This window comes from Anopheles nili, chromosome 2 (assembly GCF_943737925.1).
Source record: "Anopheles nili chromosome 2, idAnoNiliSN_F5_01, whole genome shotgun sequence".
In the NCBI taxonomy this organism is placed as follows: domain Eukaryota; kingdom Metazoa; phylum Arthropoda; class Insecta; order Diptera; family Culicidae; genus Anopheles; species Anopheles nili.
Genome location: NC_071291.1, coordinates 15,478,237 through 15,500,956, shown reverse-complemented (window position 1 = coordinate 15,500,956; position 22,720 = coordinate 15,478,237). Strand labels below are relative to the sequence as shown.

The 22,720-nt window shown below is 42.3% G+C and overlaps 1 protein-coding gene across 1 annotated transcript; it reads left to right on the top strand.

Annotated features, from left to right (window-relative positions):
• The first annotated feature begins 709 nt into the window (after positions 1 to 709).
• Positions 710 to 21,899, top strand: LOC128730546 (adipokinetic hormone/corazonin-related peptide receptor variant I-like). Its single transcript, XM_053823602.1, has 9 exons — positions 710 to 923; positions 13,527 to 13,717; positions 15,058 to 15,285; positions 17,331 to 17,532; positions 18,116 to 18,269; positions 18,336 to 18,532; positions 19,319 to 19,462; positions 20,580 to 20,815; positions 21,696 to 21,899. The coding sequence occupies exons 1-9, from the start codon at positions 710 to 712 to the stop codon at positions 21,897 to 21,899; spliced, it is 1,770 nt and encodes a 589-aa protein (XP_053679577.1).
• Positions 21,900 to 22,720: the final 821 nt, after the last annotated feature.

Genomic DNA, 22,720 nt, shown 5'->3' with positions numbered 1-22,720 from the left:
GGAGCCTTGGAACGCATCGACCACGCCAGTCATCTTCTCGACTTCAAACTGCATGCAACGTGCACGTTGTTGGGGCGACACCATCGACGATTTTCCGCGAAGTTTTAAACGCGCAAACCGTTACGCGGTGAATGAAACAGGATACAGTTGGATAGGCAAATTATTCCTGCTGGAGCGTTAGTGATGCACCGGACATTTGGTAGTTATCGAGTGTCTGTCTCATGTGCGATTAGCAAGCAGTGCTCTAGCGGTTAGTGACAGTGTGTCCTTTGAGATGGCTGTGTCGGTCATTTAGGAAGCGCTGCCAGTGTGTTGGTTTCCTTCGTTCGATTAGAAATTTGCCAAAATACCGATGAAACGTGATCGTTGTGGAAATTGCAAATTACCACTCGACCACGTGTGTGGGGTTTTCGCGCGACTGCTCAGAATCGCCCAGGGCTGTGTTTAAACAAATCAAGTGAATAATATAAAGAAAAAGAAAAAACGAGCAAATAAGCGAGTGAGAAAGTGGTGCTGTGGAAAATGGCTGTGGCATGGTCAGTGTGAGTGTGCACCTCAACGATTTCGTGTGGTTCGGTTTGGGATGGGTCGTTTTGGTGCGTCCAAGTACTGTACGTAGGCATCATAGTCGAGTGAAGAACTTGCGTGTGTGCATGGTTTTGTGCGTGCCATAGTGGGGTCTTGCTGCCGACGGAGGCAGTCTCTCTGGATGTACCTGGCGGCTGGCCTCCTCAACATCATGGATATCTCCCTTCAGCATGAATACCTGCAGGAGTATCTTCAAAGTGCGGCCGCCATGGGCAACTTCTCCGGTGCCGTCCCGTACGGGATCGGATCGATGTTTGGCGGGCTCGCATCCAACGGATCCGGCGTACTGGCTGGGCTAGACAAGAATGGCTCCGAGGTTACCATCACGGCCCCAGGTAATTCCACCGACGATCGATCGATATGACCATAACCATTACGGGCCGATTTTGAACCGCTTTTAGCTTACTCGAAACGTTCGCCAAACATGTAACTCGTTTCGCTAAGCTCGCTGATTGCCAGTTTGCTGTCAATCGCGATACGATTGACTACTGCAGGGAGTCGTAAAACTATCCATCCGGAGCAACCCGCGCAATGCGAGTCCGCTGGTTGGATCACCCTTTTTGTTTGCCGCAATGCTACGAGAACCGGAAGAATGTTAATGGACGCCGTGAAAGTATTGGCCCAAACGCTCTCAGCTACCGAGTAGGTCGAAATGTCCGGGTAGGCCACGCTACAGAGTTTGTGCTAATATCGGGCTAGCCGTGGCAGTATAAATTGTAGTTTATTTCGGTACATAAATTATGCGACTTCTACAACCATTGCCAGAGCTTCGTTCAACAGGCTAAAAGCCTTATCGTTCTCTGCAAGGCTTTTTGAACAGGCTACAAATTTGTTCAACGGAACAAAGCTGAACGATAAAGTTTCTTGCTGTTGAGATTGGCGCAACATATTTGCAAACATTAGGTGGACGTGCCGACGTTTGTGAGAAATTTATTGTGCGGAAAGAAAGCTTAGCGATTTCAGCAGAGAATGTGTTCATTTTGATTTCATTTGTTTTGCTTTTATTCATCGAAGAAAAAGCAACACATTTTTTGAAGCTCTTTTAATACAAACTGAATCGTGAATGCTTTTTCTGCTGGTATCGAGCTTTTAGCTTCACATGATAAAGAATCATAGAGTTTGGTGCTTTTTCCGATACCTCGTGTGTATCATTCAATTTTCAAATCATAAGCGCACTTGAAAGTTTATTTAGATTATCTCTATTTCAAACTGCTCCTGAACTGCTTTGAAATCTAACAACGCATTTAATGTGTAGGCCATTGAATATTCATAATGCTAGGAACTTATAATCACATCAATACCAGCAATTCCATCAAACAATTCCTGTGGTTTTTCTGATCTAATAGATAGCAATTATTCAGTGGCACGAGCATATCGTGATGACTAGAATGCTCTGAACCGTCCATAAACTAGCCACCGAATCATGGTTTAGCTACCCGTTCTCATTAAATTTGCCCAACGTGTACGCCGAATTACCGCTATCCGCTCATTAATAAATTACTAGAGCTTAATCATGATCGCATAGATCGTTTTTAGTCTTAAGCGACAGGTGTTTGGGAAATATGCTTTCCGCTAATTGAAATAGGCGCATTTAATTACTTCCGATAGAACTAAGTGATTTGGATTCCACTCAGTACTTCGAGTTTTTGATTGAACTGTATTTCAGTCATCTCCAGAAAAATGAAAAACATATTTGCATGCTATCTGTTGGCAATGGAAGACACCGTTAAACACATATGAATTGTAAATAGATTTCTAACAAATGTATTTAAAGCGGTAAGTCATCGTTGCTTAACCACATTTCGTTTCAATTCTGCAAACCGAATATAACTGACATAAGCTGTTTGGCTGGAAAATGATTGAGTTTCACCCAGTCACGTTTCAGGTTCTAAATCCTGCCGGTGCTGGCTAATTGGATCCGTAATCTTGCTTATCTTGAAATGAAATTGAATTTACAGTCTGTTGGGTTACGGCGTAACCATGCTGGAAACGGTAGTGCATTTTGCAATCGAAGGTGAAGCGAGAAGGTTCTCTATCAGTTGCGTGAAATATTGAAAGCTGCCTTATCGTTTATATCATGTAGGATGTTAGATTTATAGCGAGCCCTAGCCCAGCAAGTCCTTGTTTGTGATGTTATAGCTTTCTCGGATTTAGCAGCGAATTTACGGCCCTTGATTTTCGCCAACGGGTTGAGCAAATTGAATTATTATTCCACGAAAATATTTATTAAAAACTGAATTTTGAGGAATTTCAATTTTCAGCTCTTATTAAAAGTAGTTGAAATTCATATAATTGCTCATTTTTCAAAGAACCACCAGCTTCGAATCGGTATAAAATAAGCGAGCTAACACTGAAAATTGATGGCTCGTTCAAGGCAATCGAGTTGCATTTCCCAAGCCTCTTCGGTCGCGCCAGCCATAAATCATAATGATATTTTAATTCAACAGCCAGCGAACATAATGAGAACCATTTCGCTGTCGGGCACGATTCGATATTTCCGAACAGTGGGAGCTCGAGCGTGAACGAACTATCAATAGCCACTCGGGAAGACACGCTCGATAGCCCAGCGCGGTAAGCCCCAAGATTGCACCATAAATGCACCATAAATTGATATTAGGAGATATTTACCGCTGGGGAAACAATATCAACGTCTTGGTGTGTGGCATATGATATGTATCTTTTTTTTACTTACTTCCAACAAGATGCGAGCCAACGTTCCCAAGGGTCCCATTTTGCAGGCATACGCCGGTCATAAAATATGTTCGGATTCCGATGAACAGCAGCTGGTTCGCTCGAATGGGGGAGCAAAAAAAAAACTTAAAATACTGTACGTTTACCATGAACCCCAACGTTCCTCGAACGGTTGGTCAAAAGAAGGGTTTGCTTAAGGATGAAGTATCTTTTATAGTGTGAAAATTGTAAAGTGAACTGGAAAGTGGTACGAGCCTAAAGGCGATCAGCGCAGCATTGTGTCGATGCCACTATACAGAGCAAAGAAGAAAATCACTGCCTTTACTGCCGCATAGCTGTACTGCTCTTATCATGTGGTATCGTGGTGACCCAGCAACGTCAACTGCATCGTAATTCCAGAAGCAAAACATCATCCTGTAGATAGCAAGAAGTGAAACTGAACGACCAAAGAACAGCCCCGTTCTTCACAATCGCCTGGTGCTGGCTAGAAAGCCGGAGGCGCTTTCGTTTGAGGTACTGCTGATATTTTTTTGCTGATTTCGGTGAGGCATGAAGTTTGCACGGGATGCAATAAATCCTTTTTACGACCGCAGCGCAAAGACAACACACCGATCGATGCACGTGCGTGGGTTTTAATTACGTTGAACGAGAACGCTGTTGATAGTTCATTTTCACCCACGAGTAGTATGCCTTTGCGAAAGGTGTTTATGTTGGTGATAATTTCATCCTTTCTACGTTCGCCTTCACTAACGGTGCTAATTTGAATACTTATCAGTTTCGACCGCGGAGGAGTAATAAAACTGCGTGAACGAGAGCACATTTTTCCGTCGTTCGTTTATTACATCATTCCCATTAAGGACACGCATAATTTTCAAGCCAATGATAATAACCCCAGAGATTGGGATGAATTAAATAGCTTTTCATTTTTTGGAGGAGCTCGGCTTATCGATCGGCGAGCAAAATGAGCACAAAGTGAAAGGTGGTGCCAATTTATAAATTATGATCTCCATTATGAGAACATCTTTATAATGGAAAAATTGTTTATGCTACATTTTAATTTAAAGGTTTTATGAGCTTTGCAAATGAGAAAAAAATCCAAAACTTTGAATGGTTCGAGACTGTTAGTATACCACACAAGAAAACCAATAAGCTGAAATATATATAAAATTTTTAAAATAGTGAATCGAACCAAATTTCATAGCTTTCGTCACTGTTTATGAGATTACCGCACGTATAAAATTTAAATTTATCGCGCGTTATAGGCTTCTATTTTACATCATGAACAGGTGTTGCACTAACTTTGTATTATGTAATTAGAATTAGTGTTAAAAAATATCCAATGACGACCTTTTTTGTCAAAACATCTTTAAACAATGAGTTCATTTTTAACTTTAAAAAATTGAATAAGCTCTATATACCCAATTAAACCACATGCCAATTCCACAGATTTGTTCCGTCATTGTGCATAGCCGTGCTTATTCCGCTGAATGGCATCCGTAATTCACAAGAAAATACAGCATAATGGATGCATCAACGAGTTTAGAATCTGAACAGCAGGATATTTTATCATTCAACCTTGACGGATCTCTTCCACCACCAACTGAGCAAATGTGTGTACTTGCATGAAACGTTTCAAAATGCTCCTACATCACGGTGGGTTTCATGGGCTAGTATCCTTATTATCCTTGTTGGCGGTCACGTGCAGCGGCCTTGTGATGTACGGAAGGTTGTAATAAATATACGAAATTTATTCTCCCGAACGTGCACACAAAACATCAGTACACGTGGACGAATCACAAGGAATCAAGGCTGAAAGGTAGCCTCTAACATGTCATTTTCCGAATGTTATGTGAAACACACAATGAAAGTTATGTAACACACAAACAAGATTGCAAATGGATGTAGATTAATAATTTATTTCACGAGTTGAATGAGTTTCCTAGTATTGAATGAAATTGTCACGTCGTTCTTCGAACAAACAGAAACGTGGTTCCATCAAAAGTCAATTATGATCTTCCAGAGGCCGTGAAAGTCACTAGCGCCAAATTTCATAATCGTATTTGAGGCTTTTCCATTGTACAGTAAAGTAACGTTATTAAAACGAATTTCCTAGACCTGAAGTGTTATTCTCATCATCAGAAGTGTTCATGTGTTCATCAGACCTCCTCGATTATAGTTAGGATGTTTTAACTGAAAAGCTTCAAAAATTTCTCTCAAAGATACTGTTCATCATTCGGCTGGTAACATTGAAAAGTTTTCTAGCAAATAACCAATTCCGCGATTCTGTTGTTCTCCGCAATTGAATTGTGTCTCGCTGTTGAAATAATGGCTTTGCGAATGAGACAGATCTAGATCGAAGATCTGAAAACTTTTTGATCCTAAAACGAAGGTCAATTTAAAGAAAAATACATGGGATTAGTTTTCGGCAAAAGATTGAGAAGAGATATAATTCTTCGCCAGCTGCACATTAAGTAGCTTTAGAGGTTTTCTCAGCTAAACGCCTTAACTGTGAACTGCGGTAAAACTGCGGTCGTCCTCTGCAAGCAAAACGGACTGCCGGAACCCGGACCGGTTCTTGCATGTCAACGTCGGCCCAGTGCTGTTCCATGCCGTTAGCCATCACTGGAACGGTGGTTCAGATGGAAAATCCTTTGACTATATCGTGGAAAATTGCACTTAGAGCTGCTGTTAGCTCGCCGGGTTTTGTCGTGGTTTTCTTAACTCTTAACCAAGCACCCTCAGCTCAGCGGATCCAATTTATGTTACGCTTTCTTGCTCTTCCATTTAATTTCCCAGACAATGACAATGTAAGCCGTTTAACAGTCATTTCCGTCGGGACGTCCCAGGATACGGCCTGCGGCAAAAAACCGATAACATGGGTAAAGTTTACACGGCTTTAATTTGAAATAGAAGTACAATGTCTCGGGTTTAACGGAGCGTTACTCCTTTGCTTTGTCCATCAGCCCGGGGAAACAGGGAATAAGAACAAAAATGATGCATGTACTTGTCATTCGCATAAGCCAGACCGTGACTGTACGAGAAGGCGGTTTTATTCACATGCAAACAGTTTATCACACTGGAATCAACTGCGGCGATGTTTGCTTTGTGTGTTCGTAATATTTTTTTCCCTTAACCTTGTCAGGAACACAACACCCCCGTAGAATGTGAACAAGAGAAGGGTCAATCCTTTCTTCTTTCTTCCATAATATGTGGGTAATAAGTCGTCAAGGCCAAGGGCCAATCTTGTTGATCTACAGTGTCATACGTTTGATTTAATATAAAAAATTTACTCCTAATCATTGCATATCTTCATCCCAGGGTACCCGGATGCCAAGCAGATAGATGAGTAGAAGCTCCTTTGGGTTGACTTGTTTACACCGGTGTCTACACAATGTTGCTTGTTATTTGAACCATCTGAGAGTTTGTTTTGTTGTTCTGCCAATGTTGCTGTTTGTTTTCCAGCATATTTTGCAACGATTCCGTTTCCACACACCCCAGACAGGTGTTGATGCGATTGCGATGAAGTACATCAAAATTGACATCTATAACGATGGAGGCGAACAAATGCGACAAGACATCGCGTTTGAATCGAACAAAAAACGCTCAATCAATAAGCACCTCGAGCATGTCGGTCATCATTAAGGAGCTGTTTTCACTTATCGTTATCCTTATCGATAGCGACAGGTGAGGTATGAGGTGAAAAAAAAGTATCAATACCGTTGCAAATAACTTGTTGCAGAAATTGTTTACGCAAATTACGGATCACTCCGAACCTTCGCGACATCAGGGACAGCCCGATAATGATACGGGGAGGAAATGGGAATTGATTGGCGCTACAAGTACTATATAAAGTATTACTCAACGAAAAACCGTTACCCAACGTATGAAGAACACAATGGGGCACGTGTATGATCACATTTTTGACTGCCCAATCGAATTTTCGTTTAAAGCTTTTTAAATATTGACGCACGCGTCTGGGAGGACTTTTTTCTCAGACAAAGTAGATATTTGTGTTACGCACGTGAAGACAACCTTTGGTGGCATTTGAGTTCAGACTCCCAAGAATACGCACAATAAAAAGTTATTTGAGAACATTGATTTGTTACGACATATGGTATAGTTGAAAAATAGCTCAATGTGATGAAAAAATCGTTTAATATAATGCTATGGGAAAAATAAATTAGTTTTCACGCACTATAACCCACGATAGACCAAACACAAACATAATGGTTTGCTTATACAAAACGATCGAATGAAAGTTTCGGCCGCACATTTGGTTGCGTGTTCTGCAAAAAAATAATCACGAAACAGATGATTTAATCGTCGCAGAGATGGTGTTCGTTTTCCCCGTCCACGGGCATGGCCATTGTCTTTCCAACACCGACAAGCGGACAGTGTTCCACATGTGGGCCGTTAAGCGAACGACAAACAAATTAAGTCGGAATGGAATTTTGTGCGATCGTTTCGAAAGGCCACTGCCAGGCGTGTTTGCTCCAGCTGTTAATTAAATACCCACTATTCCGGCGGATGCTGTGGCGCGATTTGATAATGGTAGACACTGACCAGCTGAACCGGCAGGATCGTGCTTGGCCAGTGTGGCTGGTCCGAATTTGTTCTAATCCACATAGTGGACAGTTTGGACGACTGGGAAATGTGTTTTATTATACGCAAAGGAAGCATTCAATGTCGGAAACATGCCGTCGTTTGCCGGTTAACGTGTTTCCCCATAAATTTGGTAAATAAAATTTATTCCGATTACCAGTTCCGCTACGTATGCAACTTCAATTATAAAGCAGACCAACTTTTTACCGTTAGGCACGTATATTGCAAAGAAGTTTATTGTTCCATCAGATAACAGTTAGTTATGACTGATACTCAATGCAACAATGAGGTAGCAGTGGATTAAGGACTGCTCTAAATGTTGTTAATATTAAATTTTTAAATTCAATAAATTTGCATTCACTTCTTCTCGAGCAATCGATGCAATTAGTATACAGCAGATGCATGGAATAGGCTGCACAGCACGTTTAGCGTAATGCATGGGTGAACCTTCGGTTAGAGCGATTATGGCTGGTCATACGGGCTCTTCGAGGAAGCAAACAAGGTTCAATTACGAGAACTCGATGTGGGTGTAGCTTGCACGAGGACTCATGCAACCGTAGACTACGCACGGGGAAACAACGAATTCATAAATTTGCATGGTTTGGCACGCGTATTGCAGAGGTTTCTGATCACGATTCGCGGTTTTGGAAGAATGGACTATTGGACGGATGCCAAATAGTAGCACCAAGCTATAAGTACTCGGCTTATTGAAGCATTGGCATATTTTCGTGCTGGTTCCATAGCGTTCAGTGATCAACCGCGGCCAAAATTGTTGGCGACCACATCAATTTAGATGAACCGCGTATTTGTACCATGATTTATGTAAACGCTCCCACAACAGTGTGAAGCATTCTTAGCTATTATTGTAAAGAAAATTCTTGCATAGGAAAGTGTTCGTTTTTTATCATACATTTATTCAACCATTTTACCTACGGAGGATATATAAGTATAATCCATTTGTTATACAATGTTCAAAGTTAAACCTGCCTAAAACTTCAAGTAATACGTTGATATAATATACTATTTTCATCTCGTTCTATCTAATACATACGGTGTAAGCATGTTTAGTACGAATTTACTAACCGAGATTGCATATTAGGAAATTCTAGCTTGTTTTTAAGCTTTAATCTATCTGAAATTTCTGGCCAAAATACTAAAGAGCACGTTTGATATCACGATTAAGAATATAAAGTATCATTTCATTATAGCTGAGTCTTGCATGTTGATCCGAGCCCAAATGAACAGCAAATCTTAGCTCTGATGTACAAAGCTAAATGATATAGCCCAAGGTTCAAAATTGCAAATAAAATTTATTATTCATTCGTTGTAAGAAGCGTAAAGTACCGTCGCGAAACAAATGGTTTATATGTACGTGTTACTGCAGCAGCATTTCAATTTACGGCTTCTTTGCATTTTGCTTTTATTCATGAAATTAATTTAATTTTGTTTTGCTTTGATTTGAGAAGGGAAAAGATCCAACGATTTGCGTCCATAATTTCACTTGTTCTTATTAAAATAAAACCATTCTCTTTTGAATAATGCGATCATTACGATTTGCAAGTCCTACTATAATATGTTTCAAATATTTATGTCCTATGAAATTTGAAACTACATACCGCTTGGACTTCGTTCATAGCCATTTTATATAATTAAATAACACTAACCGCTAACAAGTTTTTGAAAAAAAAAGAAATATACTATATACCCCAAGCGAAATTTTAAATTGGCTAATCAGATTAACAAATACCGCTCAGACGCATCACACAAAACGGAGAACGCTTATGGAACTGAAACAAAATATGTCCGCTCTAAGTTATACTCGTGGCGTTGATGCTGAAAAGCACTCACGATTTTCCATTCCGAGCGTACACGGTACAATGCCGATACGCAATGCGTAAAGTTGCCCAACCACGTGCGGATAAATCTACTGTCGCTGAAGTCTATGCTCGCCGTGGAAGGTAAGTGAATGATTCGCCTACCAGCTTCAAATACGTTCACAGTGGATTTATGAGCAAAAACTCAGAAGCCTCGAAACAAACTTATTCCTTCATGCGCGTCTTTTCACTGTGTGCGAAAAAGACAAGTTCCGCTAGAAGAGCTCGGAAGAATTTCCCAGAGTGGAACATTCACTACTGTCGACGAGTGGGCCAAGGTGTGTCAATTTGGTTTTGAAAATTTCTCGCATCTTTCATGGAGTTTAATTTCTTTCCACCCACTCACCAAAACGCCCGCTACATCCCTTAAATTTCTGCGTGCTTCGTTTGAGATCGCGTCGAAAAACGCGAGGGGTAGAAAATGAAACTTTCCAGCCAATGTTCGCTACGTGAGAATTCTGCCGATGTGCAGTACCGTTCTTTACGCGATACTTAGAAGAAAATTTCTTCCACGATTTTGTGAACGCGTAGGAATGGAACGGCAATCAGCAAATATCGTTGAGAAATAGGTTTAATTCCTGGTCTGAGCGAGATCAATGTTAGATAAATAATACCTTAACATTTCACTCGCGTTCTTGATTGGGAAACGAGTGACAAACAAAAGTCGAAGATACGACCATGGTTTGTATCAATTAGATTGCCGCCTCAGGCATGTTATCTTTTCCTTGCGTTTATACACTCGCGATGTAAAGCGCAATTCGTCAAAATCAAGCCGTAGGATATATGCATAATCAAGAAAAACAACGAATTGTCATTAAGGATTTTTAATGAGTGAAATTCAAAGAATGTATCCAACACTTTTTCGATTCGACGATAAAAATTTGATGCTAAAACGCAATAAAAATGCATGACACATACTTATATCCTTTAAAAATTTATATCAACTTTATTTCCTCTTAAAAAATGTCGTAGTACAGTCGTAGTTTTGTATTATTGAGATTAAAACAGATGAGTTATTAGATTGAGGCTGCTTTAATGGTAGCTACGACTACGTGTACGTGCAGACAGTGTGATGGCTTACCATTTTGTGGGTAAGAATTTCATCAAATTTATCACGTCACGTTTGCCGAAACAGATTGAAAAGACGACAGATGGAATTGAGAATAACAAATCAATCGTCCGGTTTCGTGGAAATTCACCACCATCAAGCCCGAATCGCACTAACTTTGATTGGTACCGGTCACGATTCGGTCCGTGCTGTTTTTGAGAAAATAATTGCCCACTTCATCAAGGTTGCAATTTCACTCGGAGAACCGACCAACACTTGGAACCATCAGGAACGGCTAACCAATTAGACGTTTATCTAGTATACGCCAGATTGACCTAACCGCAAGATACCGCAAGCCAGCAATATTTGATTTACCACAAAGCTTTGTCACGTGCAAACGTTGACCCATAGCTATTCTTACTATCTCTCTGTTCTTACTTTTTTTCAATAACAATAAAATTATTTGATTTTTCTACATTTCATCTAGGACATTTTATGAAATTAGCACACTCAAATATTTCAGGAATGCTGATAAACTTTTCCATTCAGTACTAGATGTAATTTTGCTGGGCCGTTCGTAGGTATATTCAAGTATTACGTTAAATATTCTGAAAATTTTCCACCAATTGAAATTTGCTAGCTGTTTTTGTCAATTTTTTCTGCATTAATGTTTTGTTTGTAAAAGGAGCCAAATGTAATTGGTTTCCAAACGGGCAGATCAATGGGGCTGCTCCGTTAGTGGAAGTTCCCCAGCGACGCTGCGTAACGTCTTGGTACGTTCGATCTATTGGCAAGCTTTGAGAATTTCGTACACGAGCTTCTATTCATGCGACCAAACAATCTTATAAATAAACATAAATAGGAATTGTCGCCAAAGGAGCAGCACCATTGCGACGAGTGCGGACACCTTCATCCCTCATCATTCGGCTATTTATGGAACAAATCCATCGCAATAAGTTTTCCAGTTTCCTGTGCTTGATGTTATTCTGTTTGTTGTGCCACATCAAGAAAATGAAAAGAATTGCTCAGCATCTGCGCATTGAACCGTTGAAAACGCTCTTCATAATACCAGTGCGATTGAAAATGGTTTTTGCTCTTATGAATGGAATGCAAATCGAGAGTAAACCAATGCCTATGCTGGATCGAGTCCGTAGGCACGCAATAAACGTTCAACGTTTCACGCCCAATTTACGAGGCCTGTTTGCTAAACAATGCACGGCAGCCCATTGAAATCGTCGCCCAGGTGAAAAGAGCGCTTGTTACTATGGTAAAGTATTTTTGATTTTTGACATTCTGACGTTGTTCTTCGTACATCTCGCTGGCTGATACATGGGCGTAATGTCAATTTTACGTGGGTTTATGGGCTTAAAATAAAATATAGAATAAAATAAAATTTTTGCAAAAAAAATTGAGAAATGACTGAACTATTGCAACCGAAAAGTGAGATTTTGTCTCTGATTACCAAGAACGGACCTTCGTGTTCCTCCATCGTAGGATGATATATCAACATGACCAAACGGAAGCAGACGATATATATTTTGCTACCGTTTAACGTTATTCAATTTAACGGACAGTAAATAATTGAAATTACTAAATCGATTCAGATCCTTTAGGATCAGCTTAGCTCATAAAGCTGCATTTATCATTGTCTTTTGTTGCCTCCCACGTTGTAAATGGAGCACTCGCTTGAACTTGATCTTTACGCCAATTTAATAAGAAAGCAATTTCAGTTATGCAATAAATTTATTCTTTCCTCCTCAATCTCATAAATCTCATTGCTTCCCTATCCCATCGGAATGCTTCAGGATATTTATTGAAGTATCGATCCCGTGGTGGTCGATGATGCGCAACTGAAAACTCCCGTATTGTATCGGTATCTGTATCTTTCACCATCGTCGTGAATCGAATGGCACACGTCCAAACTTTGCCTATATTCTTCGTGTTCTGGCTGGTGAACCGGCAATGCGGTCTCGACTAAGTGAAACCTAATCCTCACACTCGCGTGAACCTGAATAACGGCGACGCTAACTCTCTAGCTCCGGTGATGCGAATGGTGCTGGATGTGGCTGAAAGAAATCAAATCATGAGGAACGTTCGATGATTTTGGTGTGCTGTGATCCGGATGAAGCACCTCAACCCATCAAGTAGCCTTGGTTCTAAACAGTTTCTTTTTTTTTGTATCGGGTGCGGGACACCAGTTAAATGGTCCTATCCACAGCAAAAGGATATGCAGTAGAGAAACTCCAAGCAAACTATGCAGTTCGCTTTCAACCAGTTCCATTAAAACTTTTATGTACATAAAAGAAGATAATTAAACGAGAATTTTCTCCTCCTTGTTCATTAATCTAACATGCTTCCAATTCATCACAGTTGATCCCTGTGTATGTATCCTGTGTCATGTTTCTAAAACTTTTCAAACCCATATTGGTACGTGTGATATTATACCGAAAAGAGATTACTTCAAAAAGGTGTCACTCTCCTTAATACAAAAGCTCAAGCGAAAGTCGTCTTCACCGGCTTATGTGTTCCTCGAAACATTGGATAAATTGCTGAATATGCAAGACAGGTGTTTTCGCAACCAGGATGCTGTCTCTGCCGATGCAGAAACAGGACGAGTTTACGCTTCCGTTAAGCTCATGACCGCACTATACGTAATTTTATCCTTTTTTCTTCTCTTTTTCTCTCCCTCTCGGTCTACGCTATCTTCCATGTTCCATGTCCAGGACACACCGACTCGACCGTGGCCGTCATCATCGTGTACTGCGTATTATTTGTGATAGCGGCCGGCGGCAATCTGTCGGTTGTCATAACGCTGTTTCGCTCACGGCGCCATCGACGATCGCGTGTCAGTCTCATGATCTGCCATCTGGCGGTAGCCGACCTGATGGTCGCGTTCATCATGATTCCACTGGAGGTAAGTGAAATTCAGTATCAAGCCGAAGACCGCAAGCCCACAGTGCACTTAGCGTGCCATCGTAATTAGAATATGCTAAATTTGTTATGGTTAGAAAATTGATCGAAATCAGAATACGATGGATGAAGATTATGTCGTCTTGCATATGTTCCGAGAGTGGATTATTTCCTAGCTGCGTTGCTAGTATCCTATTGCATTGAACAAAACTTACTGATATTTACAACATTTATCTAATTACAACCTTAAGAGCTAAGCGGCTCAAAGTCGGTGTTATATAACTTTGTTTCATTCCAATAACACTCCAAATAACGGTAATTGTGCGTACTGCTCCTCAGCGATACTGTTTTTACTGTCCCTGATTGAGAACAAACAACCATCGTAGTCAGAGTAAACTTCATAACATAAAAAGCTCTCGATTTCCAATACAGCCCTTACGTTTAGGTACACAGCATTTTCTACATTGTAGCATTCTTCGAGCCCTCTGCCCACTAGTTTCAATAAAGTATGGCTGTTGACCGACTTGAACTGAATACACACTGTTACTAACTTGCTTCACTGCGCATAATAACATTCAAGCATTGCGGGCATACGTAATTCTGCTTGACGCTATTTCGATGCTGATTTGTAGCACGATTCGATTAGCCGATTAATTAGTTGTCGATACATGCACGTCTGCTGATTTGAATATCTATAAATGGAGCGAATAAACGTCTCTGTTGTTTCCGTCCTAGCAGAAGGCGGTGCTAATTTCCTTCCGCCCCTTCCATATTGGGTTCGGTAAACAGTAGAAATCATGAAGCGGAATTAGCCCTCCTTCCTGACGATAGAGCCTGTGTGTCGATGAAGTGCATTCTGCTGAAGAGAACTGCACTTCTTAACTAAATATTTGTATTGGCTTACGACGCCGTTCAAAATGAAATTGTGTTTCATTAATTTTTTTTTAAATGATGGCACGTGAAAAGCAAGTTGCAGAAATCGACAATTTGATTAATAACGTGTGTAACAACATAAAAACGGCTACAAACATTTCTTCGAATCCCAACAGTTGTTTAGGATACCATCAATGGTTGCTTTGATCGTTAAGCAAACATCGCAATTAAAAGTCCCAAAGTTTATTCGACTCTGATTTGTAGGCCACCGTGTCGCAACCCGAACCCGAAGCGATCCAAGAAACCCAAAGGTCGCATCATCATTAGTTCAATGTCCTTGCCGAAAATTCTCGTTCGTTCCTTCCAGCGTTGGCGCTATCGTGAAGACCAACCTACACAGCTTCTGGGAATGGGTTCGACGACGGCAAACGAAGGCATAAATAATGCGTGCCCTTTATTCTACCCCCACAGGTCGGTTGGCGCATCACGGTGCAGTGGCACGCCGGCAACGTGGCGTGCAAGGTGTTCCTGTTTATGCGAGCCTTCTGCCTGTATCTTAGCTCCAACGTGCTGGTGTGTGTGTCTCTCGATCGTTGCTTTGCTGTGATATACCCGTTGCGCGTATCTGCGGCCCGGAAGCGCGGCAAAATCATGCTCGGTGGAGCGTGGTTTATTGCCTTCGTCAACGCCATGCCACAGGTAAGTTCCTGTCTTGTCCTATGTAAAGCAACGGATGGCACTAGGTATGGTTCGACGAAACCCGGATGCCACCACCGATCGGTTTATGGTTTTGTAACAGCAATTTTCCAAGCCGTCTTTGATAAAATCGGATGTGCATTCCATGCTGTCAACCTGTATTTGTTGGTTGTTATAAACATTCTAAGAATAAACGCTAACGGCAACTGCTGCATATCAAACTGCATGCAAACTATGTTTTCCTTACTTAGGCAAAGTTGCAGTAATAAACTTTGCCCTTCGAGCCCACAATGATCTATTCTGTCGAAGAAGGAATGTTTTTCTTGTCGTTTTTCATAGAAAACTGTTGTGAGATTATAAAATGAAGACTGTTCTTGCGCATAACACAACTGCAGTTCCTACACAGCTGAAGCTAAGGCGTTTTGTACTAGTTTGCTCTTAGAATTCCTGCTATTTGCTACAAACACACATACGAATTGCATACACAAAAAACGTCTCTTTTATCCCCTGCATTGTTTCTATACCAAAATGCTCCTTGTACTGTTTTCGGTAAGGAAAACTGTTTCAAACTGCAAGGCTCGGTACCGTGATACCAGCTTTCACTAGTCTCACCGAACGTTCGTTCTGCGAACAATAAATCTTCACTTCATACACCTACAATATGTATTTTTGCTGCATTATAAAACGTTCTCTGTTGCAATGGCTACAGTACTAAAAACGATGTATTGTGTCGTATTGTGGGGAAATCCTGTCACCGCAACTCAATCACGAACATGCATGTAATTCAAATACCATTTTTATAGCTCGACACAATACATCATTGACACATCATTTGTACCCTATTGAAACAACTACGATGCAAGTTTTCCCTCAGAGGTTGAGTACATAATAAAACTCCCCTCGGAAGCACGATGAACGGGTAATTATCATTTCGTGAAAACAAAATGGACCACGTAAAATTTTCCGCACAAATCGCCCGAAGGCCGGCATGCCAGCGAACCTGACGAATCCAATCTAACTTAAATCGGACATGCTCGCACCGCTCCACTCCACGGACCATAAAATGAGCACTCGATGTTCAGAGAAAACTAATTAAAAAACTTTTTCCAATGCCAATTTATATAGCTCATTATCCCAACAATATTCCGTCGTTACCAAAAAAGCTCCGTTACACCAGTAACATTCGGCATAATTGATGCTGCAACCAAGCGATGATGAAAGCGCGGCAAAAAGGATTCCCCTGTTGAGCGGTATTTTATTTTATTTATCACATCCCAGGAAATGAATGCCCAATCGTCATGCTCCGTAATCAACAAAACCCCCTCGGGTATATCCTTTCCTATCTGGGCGGGTCATCTTACACATGGGACCCAAGGTTCGGCTGGGCGGTTTGTACCTACGCCCTGTGCTTCCTTTCGTGTTTTTTTTACGCGAAATGGAAATGAATGATAGCTTACAGCCGCGCCATATTTATCCGTTATTAAGCAAGCTTAGGCTACCTTCTGGCAATGGCTTTGTTACTCACACCGTGCATCCCTGCGATGTACCGAAGCTTTTCCGTCCTGTCTACGTGTCGATGTCGCCCAGCAGAGATGCCAAAGGAAATGGACAAATATAAATGAATCTGTTGGAATTTATCCTCATGTCATGCCGAGCGAGTGCCCGGGTGCTGTACCGTCCTTCTCAGGATGTCGTCAGCAGAAGAAAAGCTTCCTGTCATCGAACATCTCCGATCTGGGCTACGGCCGGGTGCGCGGATACGAGCCTTCCCGTAGCCAGGTTTCGGTTGGGTGCGCCAACACTCGAGCAAAGTGGACGGATGCTTTTGGCTTCTTGTACGAACAGACGTCATCTTCATGTCGGCAACAGTGTCGTTACTATTTTATTCCGAACCGTGCGTCCCTATGAATGGCACTCGACGTCTTGCCATACGCCACCCGCGGCACAAATCCATGCTGCTGAAGGACGCCTAATTTTATATCCGCTCACCCCCAGGGCTCCAATTTCACCGGTCTCATGTGCTCGCTCGCTTTTTCCTTCCTTGGCAGAGTATTATTTTCCGCGTGCAGCAACACCCGCAGGTGCCCGGTTTCACGCAGTGCGTCACATTTGGCTTCTTCGCGACGCCCGGCCTGGAGACGGCGTACAATCTGTTCTGCGTTATTGCGATGTACTTCCTGCCGCTGATGATCATCAGTGGCGCTTACACTGTGATCCTGTGTGAAATCTCCAACCGGTCACGGGAAAAGGGTAAGTGTTCTTCTTTTTTTACGGTTTCATTCGCCCGGATTATGACCGTGGACATTACACCCCGACGTTCGTTACCGTTTTCATTGTTCGCAAGGAAACTCTCTCGAGTGCCCTTCCACCATACAGTTTTTACTCACACGTGCACGCATACACCGAGCTGAAAGGGTAATATTTCAACTAAAAGGCTGAGCTAAACGCCGTCCTCAATCCGTTGCCAGGTGTGCCAAAGTGTACTTTAAAACTCGACCAAACTCATGCCCGGCTGCCCGGGTAGGATCGTAATTGAGACTGCTTTTATTAACAACTTACCGCATTAATTAACGTAGCATGAAAGCGACACTATGGTGAGGAGTAAATAAAAACGCACACCGTTTGATGTCACTATTTTGTGGTTCATATTTACCGTTTGATGATGCATTAGCGAATAAAGCACATTAAAGGCATGTGTTAGAATCGTTAAGCCATTAGATGATAGAGGAGGTATTACAAAAAAATACGTTACGTAATTGCCACAACGCATGTTCACGTTGTTTAACAATTTGCTTACTTTGAAGCCACTAATCCATGTTTTCTTTCCCGACAGAAACGAGCGATTCGAACACAACTGGCACTATGCGGCTGCGATGTAACGACCTGACGCATATCGAACGAGCTCGCCAGCGCACCTTACGCCTCACCATCACCATTGTGGTCGTGTTCGTGTGGTGCTGGACCCCGTACGTCGTCATGACCCTTTGGTAGGTTGGTCCTCATCCCGAAGAAACTAATTATCTGACACGAATCCTTAAAATACACCCTTTTAGGTACATGTTCGACCGTGAAAGTGCTTCTAAGGTGGACGTTGCCGTCCAAGACGGACTCTTTCTGATGGCGGTATCCAACTCGTGCATGAACCCGCTCGTGTATGGTTCGTATGCGATGAAATGTCGGTTACCATGTCGGAGACGTAACACTCCTGGTGGGGCCCAAACTCCCAACGCAGCCCAGCGGCGCTCTACAGGTACGTTTGCAGATACGACCATACAGTTGTCATAAAGAACATTACCATGATCAGACCACACAGACTAAATTTTCAATGGGGGTTTCGTTTTGTTTTCATCGACTCATCGTCAAACCATCACAAGGTCACAAACCAAGTAATCATTGCTCAGAATGCACATGCATGCGCCACCAAAACAATACAAAATAGCTTCATCCGTATTTCTATCGAAATATCTGCTCAGATTGAACTATCACAAAATGATTCACATGTTGTGCATTTCGATGAAAGTAAAACAAAAAACCTTCCATAAAAGTACACGTTGGTTCCACGCGTGGTAGAAAATTACTACTCACAGTCACAGCTTTCATTAAAAGCAGTGGAACCACTCGCCCACGATGAAATTGGAACTGATTCCACAGAATTGCAAAGGTGTTGGTGGTGACAAGTTCGAAATTAGAAATATACCATTTCCAACACGACCACCATATTCCCGCATTATAGCGCGAAACGATGTCGATATTGTCAAAAGTTTTCAGGAAAGTGTGCCAACTTAAATAAAAGCATCATGGTATTCAGCACGTATCTGATTTTGAGCCCTTGATTTGTTCAACTAGGCCGTACATAATTTAAATTTGATTTAAACTCTAAATTTGTTTAAACACCAGAACAACAACAATTATGCATATTACATATTACAATTACGTGTTTTGGATATATTTTCATCTCATTTGTATCTTAAAAAAGAACTGAATTATTTTACGTCGAATGAAAGGTATGGGATATTACTATGAATTCTACTTCTAGATGCTGTTTCCGGAATGATCGGACCACATTCGGACCGGCTGACCGGTCGGGATAATAAAGATGAGCTGCTCATAGCCGACCACCGGAGCATAACGATGAACCATCTCAACCAGAACGGTGGAATCGCGCTCCTACAACCGACAGGTAATACGGAAATTCTATTCCGCAATGCAAAATCCGTGGTTTGAAGCATTTCCACTTATCTCACATTCATGGTACTGGGCGCCTCCATTCAGCATTATGAGCTACCGGGCGTCTCCATACCGTATTATGCGCTACCGGGCGCCTCCATCGAAGGCTCAGTTCAGTTCTCGGGCGCTATGTAACGCTTCGCACAGTATTCGAGATATGATGCATTGACACGTTCCTCACATCCGCGGTACCAGGCACCTCCATATCGTATAAACTACCGGGCGTCTCCATCGAAGGGTCAGTTCGACTCTCTGTCAATATGTCCTCTGGATACTGGATGTCGGCGTTCGTTTTGATTATCACTTGTTTGAAAGGGGTCAGCCGCATTTGCCATACAAACTGTCCAACAGTGTGATAGAACGTAACAGTACGCAGAAAGCGCGGAAACCGTTCGCACTATGTCATTGATAAATTCGAATCCGGTTGGCAGAGCTGCGATGAATCCTAGTGCAATCAATCACGATATTGCTCTTCTAGCTGAGTAATCTCGCTTTTCAAAACCAATCAACAGTTGCGGTACAATATTCCATTCGATTGGCATCAAATTTAGACTGGCAGAGTGGTATTATTGTTTACAAAATGATTCATTATGCGAATGCATATATTTGCAGTTTCCAATAGAACACAGTTGCAATAGCAATTGCGTTAAATGAACTTCATCGTTCTGAATATGTCACACTTACGATGACGGATCATTTCTGTTTATCCACACGTGTGCTTGTGTGCGTTTACTGCTTAATATTCCCATGAAATTAAAAAGACGTTTTATCGTACTTTCAATACTGTGCATCTTAGTTACAAACATAAGTCCAATTTTGCCTATTGAGAACGAAAATTTTCCCGATTGACAGAACTACAACGCCCGAAGCAGACTTGAAATTGAGTCTTCCTCGAAATTGCTGTCAACAGTTGTCGTGAGCTCCGTCCCCTTGGGCGATCCGTTACAGCTCATCAACCCACCACATTGCACACGATATCCATTTACTGAACAGTTCGACCGTAATTTATTTGGTTTCTGGTTGTTTTTTTCCTTCTTCCCACCCACTTGACATCTGCTTCCGGGTTACAGCATCACTGCTACGATCGACGGGAGGCGGTGGGCCACTTGGGGCCGGTTCAAGTGGTAGCAACGGTGCGGCCAAGACGGCAACGACGCGCTTCTACAACCGGCTCGGTTGCGGCACGACCAACCACACCAACTATCACAGCAACGCAGCCAGACAGCCCGTCTCGGGAATGATCTCCGGCTCTGGTCAGGGAGGAGAACGTGCTGGAGAATGCCACCGGAAGAGCGGTGAAAAAGAGGTAGGTTTCATTGGCACTTCACTAGGTTATTGCTCCTCCGTTGGGGAGGGCTGTTCCAGATCCAATCCAGTCAAACTACTGGATGTAGCATAACTCCTCGCCTTCTCGGGGCTATTTTCGAGTTCTTCCATTAACTGGTAATTTCACGCCCGATGGCCGTGCACGTGCCGGATGACGGAAAGGCTTCCACTTTTTTTCAAGTCACTGACGTATTCACAACCTTTCGGGTTGTTACATTGGTAGCGGATTGGATGCTATCGAACGTGGGTGAAACCGTGAGAGCTCAACTACCGAACCCACGATGTTTACCTTCCGAAGGGCAAACAATCTTGGCTCTTGCTGAGCCCCCGTTTGGTAGTTGGTAGGATAAAAGAAAAACAGCAGCTGTGGATAAACAGCGTGGGTCTCACCTCATCCAAGTCATGAAAGCGAAAGCTTATTAATTCAATAAACTCGTCTGAGCTGTGCGCACACCGTTGCCTATTAGCCGCTTTTGCTCGTTAAACATTAGCTACGTGTTTAAATATTCGCCATGTTTAACAGCTTAGTTTGTTGAACGATCCACGAACTAAAAGTGAAACCGACGGGGTATTAACGTTGTTGGGGTTTTATAGGAAAATCTCCCATGGTGCGAGTTCAATCTGGCTCATCACTTTTCGATAGGAACGACCAAAAGTGAAGAGTACACTTAAACTACCGGACGTTTGTTCCATGAAAGATCAAAGAGCGTCCGGTTTCAATTTGTGTGTTAATTTTTCGCGCGTTCCAACCGAGCAAAGTCCTGCCCAACCTTCCGTTGCGAGTAATTAACATACCTGACTCGCGCACATTTTGACGAAAGCTCTTTTTTCCTTTTTTTGCCTTCAATTCATTCATGTAGCACCACTCAAGGATGGGTGGGTACTGGTCCGGTGCCACCGGTAAGGGCGCCCAGTCGAGTTACAGCGAGTTCGCGATGCTGGCGGACGAACACTCGATCATGCTGTCCCGGCCATCCTTCTACTCCGATCCGACCCCCCATGAGCTTGACTCGTCGGTCGAGTGTGGACTCACGCGTAGCCTGGACACCGGAGGCTGGCGATGATGACCAACACGTTAAGGAGGGGCAGATAACTCCATGGAAGGGTCAACGGAACCGAGGCACCACTCGCTAACAGCGCTAAATATTACACCTTTCCTTCCCAGCTAATGGCAGTCGGATGCAGCAGAGGGCTGCGAAAATAATTACAACCATGATACGCTGGCTTTGGTTTCAGTGCGACCTACTGCGAAGGTCGATTAGAATGCGAAACATGGGCCGACTATGTTCGTGTAACATGAATTGTGATGCAACGGAACGCAGGATACAAAGAAAAATAAATTTATCAGCACCCTGTAAGTGAGAGCGTTTGCGTGCCGGATTGTATGGGTGCGAGCGGACGTGCACGCGAGCACTTCCGGAAAATGTTTTTACACGCATTTGTGACACTGAATTCGAATTTTCTTAGCATAGCATTAGTTGAGTATATGTACAAATTCTATGGCCAATTGATGAGTGAAATTAAAACCATACAAACTAGCTAGCCACTAATGAAAGTTGGCAAATGAGTGTGAAAGAATGGACTGGGACGCGTTATGGTGAATAAAAACCGCACGCAGCGATGACGGCATCCGTCACGTCATTTCATCGAAACGATTCACGAATTCAACGGAAAAACAATTTACCGCTAAGAGAAGAGGATATTTTAATGAACGTTATATGAAATTCAAATCCTTTGTGGTACTCACTAGCAAGAATGAAAAATAAAATATACTAACAATTTAATGCTTGTTTGTTTCGCTTACGTATTGAAAGAAACTGTTGAATGGACAAACACGTGGAGCTTGTGACAGGCACATGTTCTGAATTTCATCTATAGAAAAAGT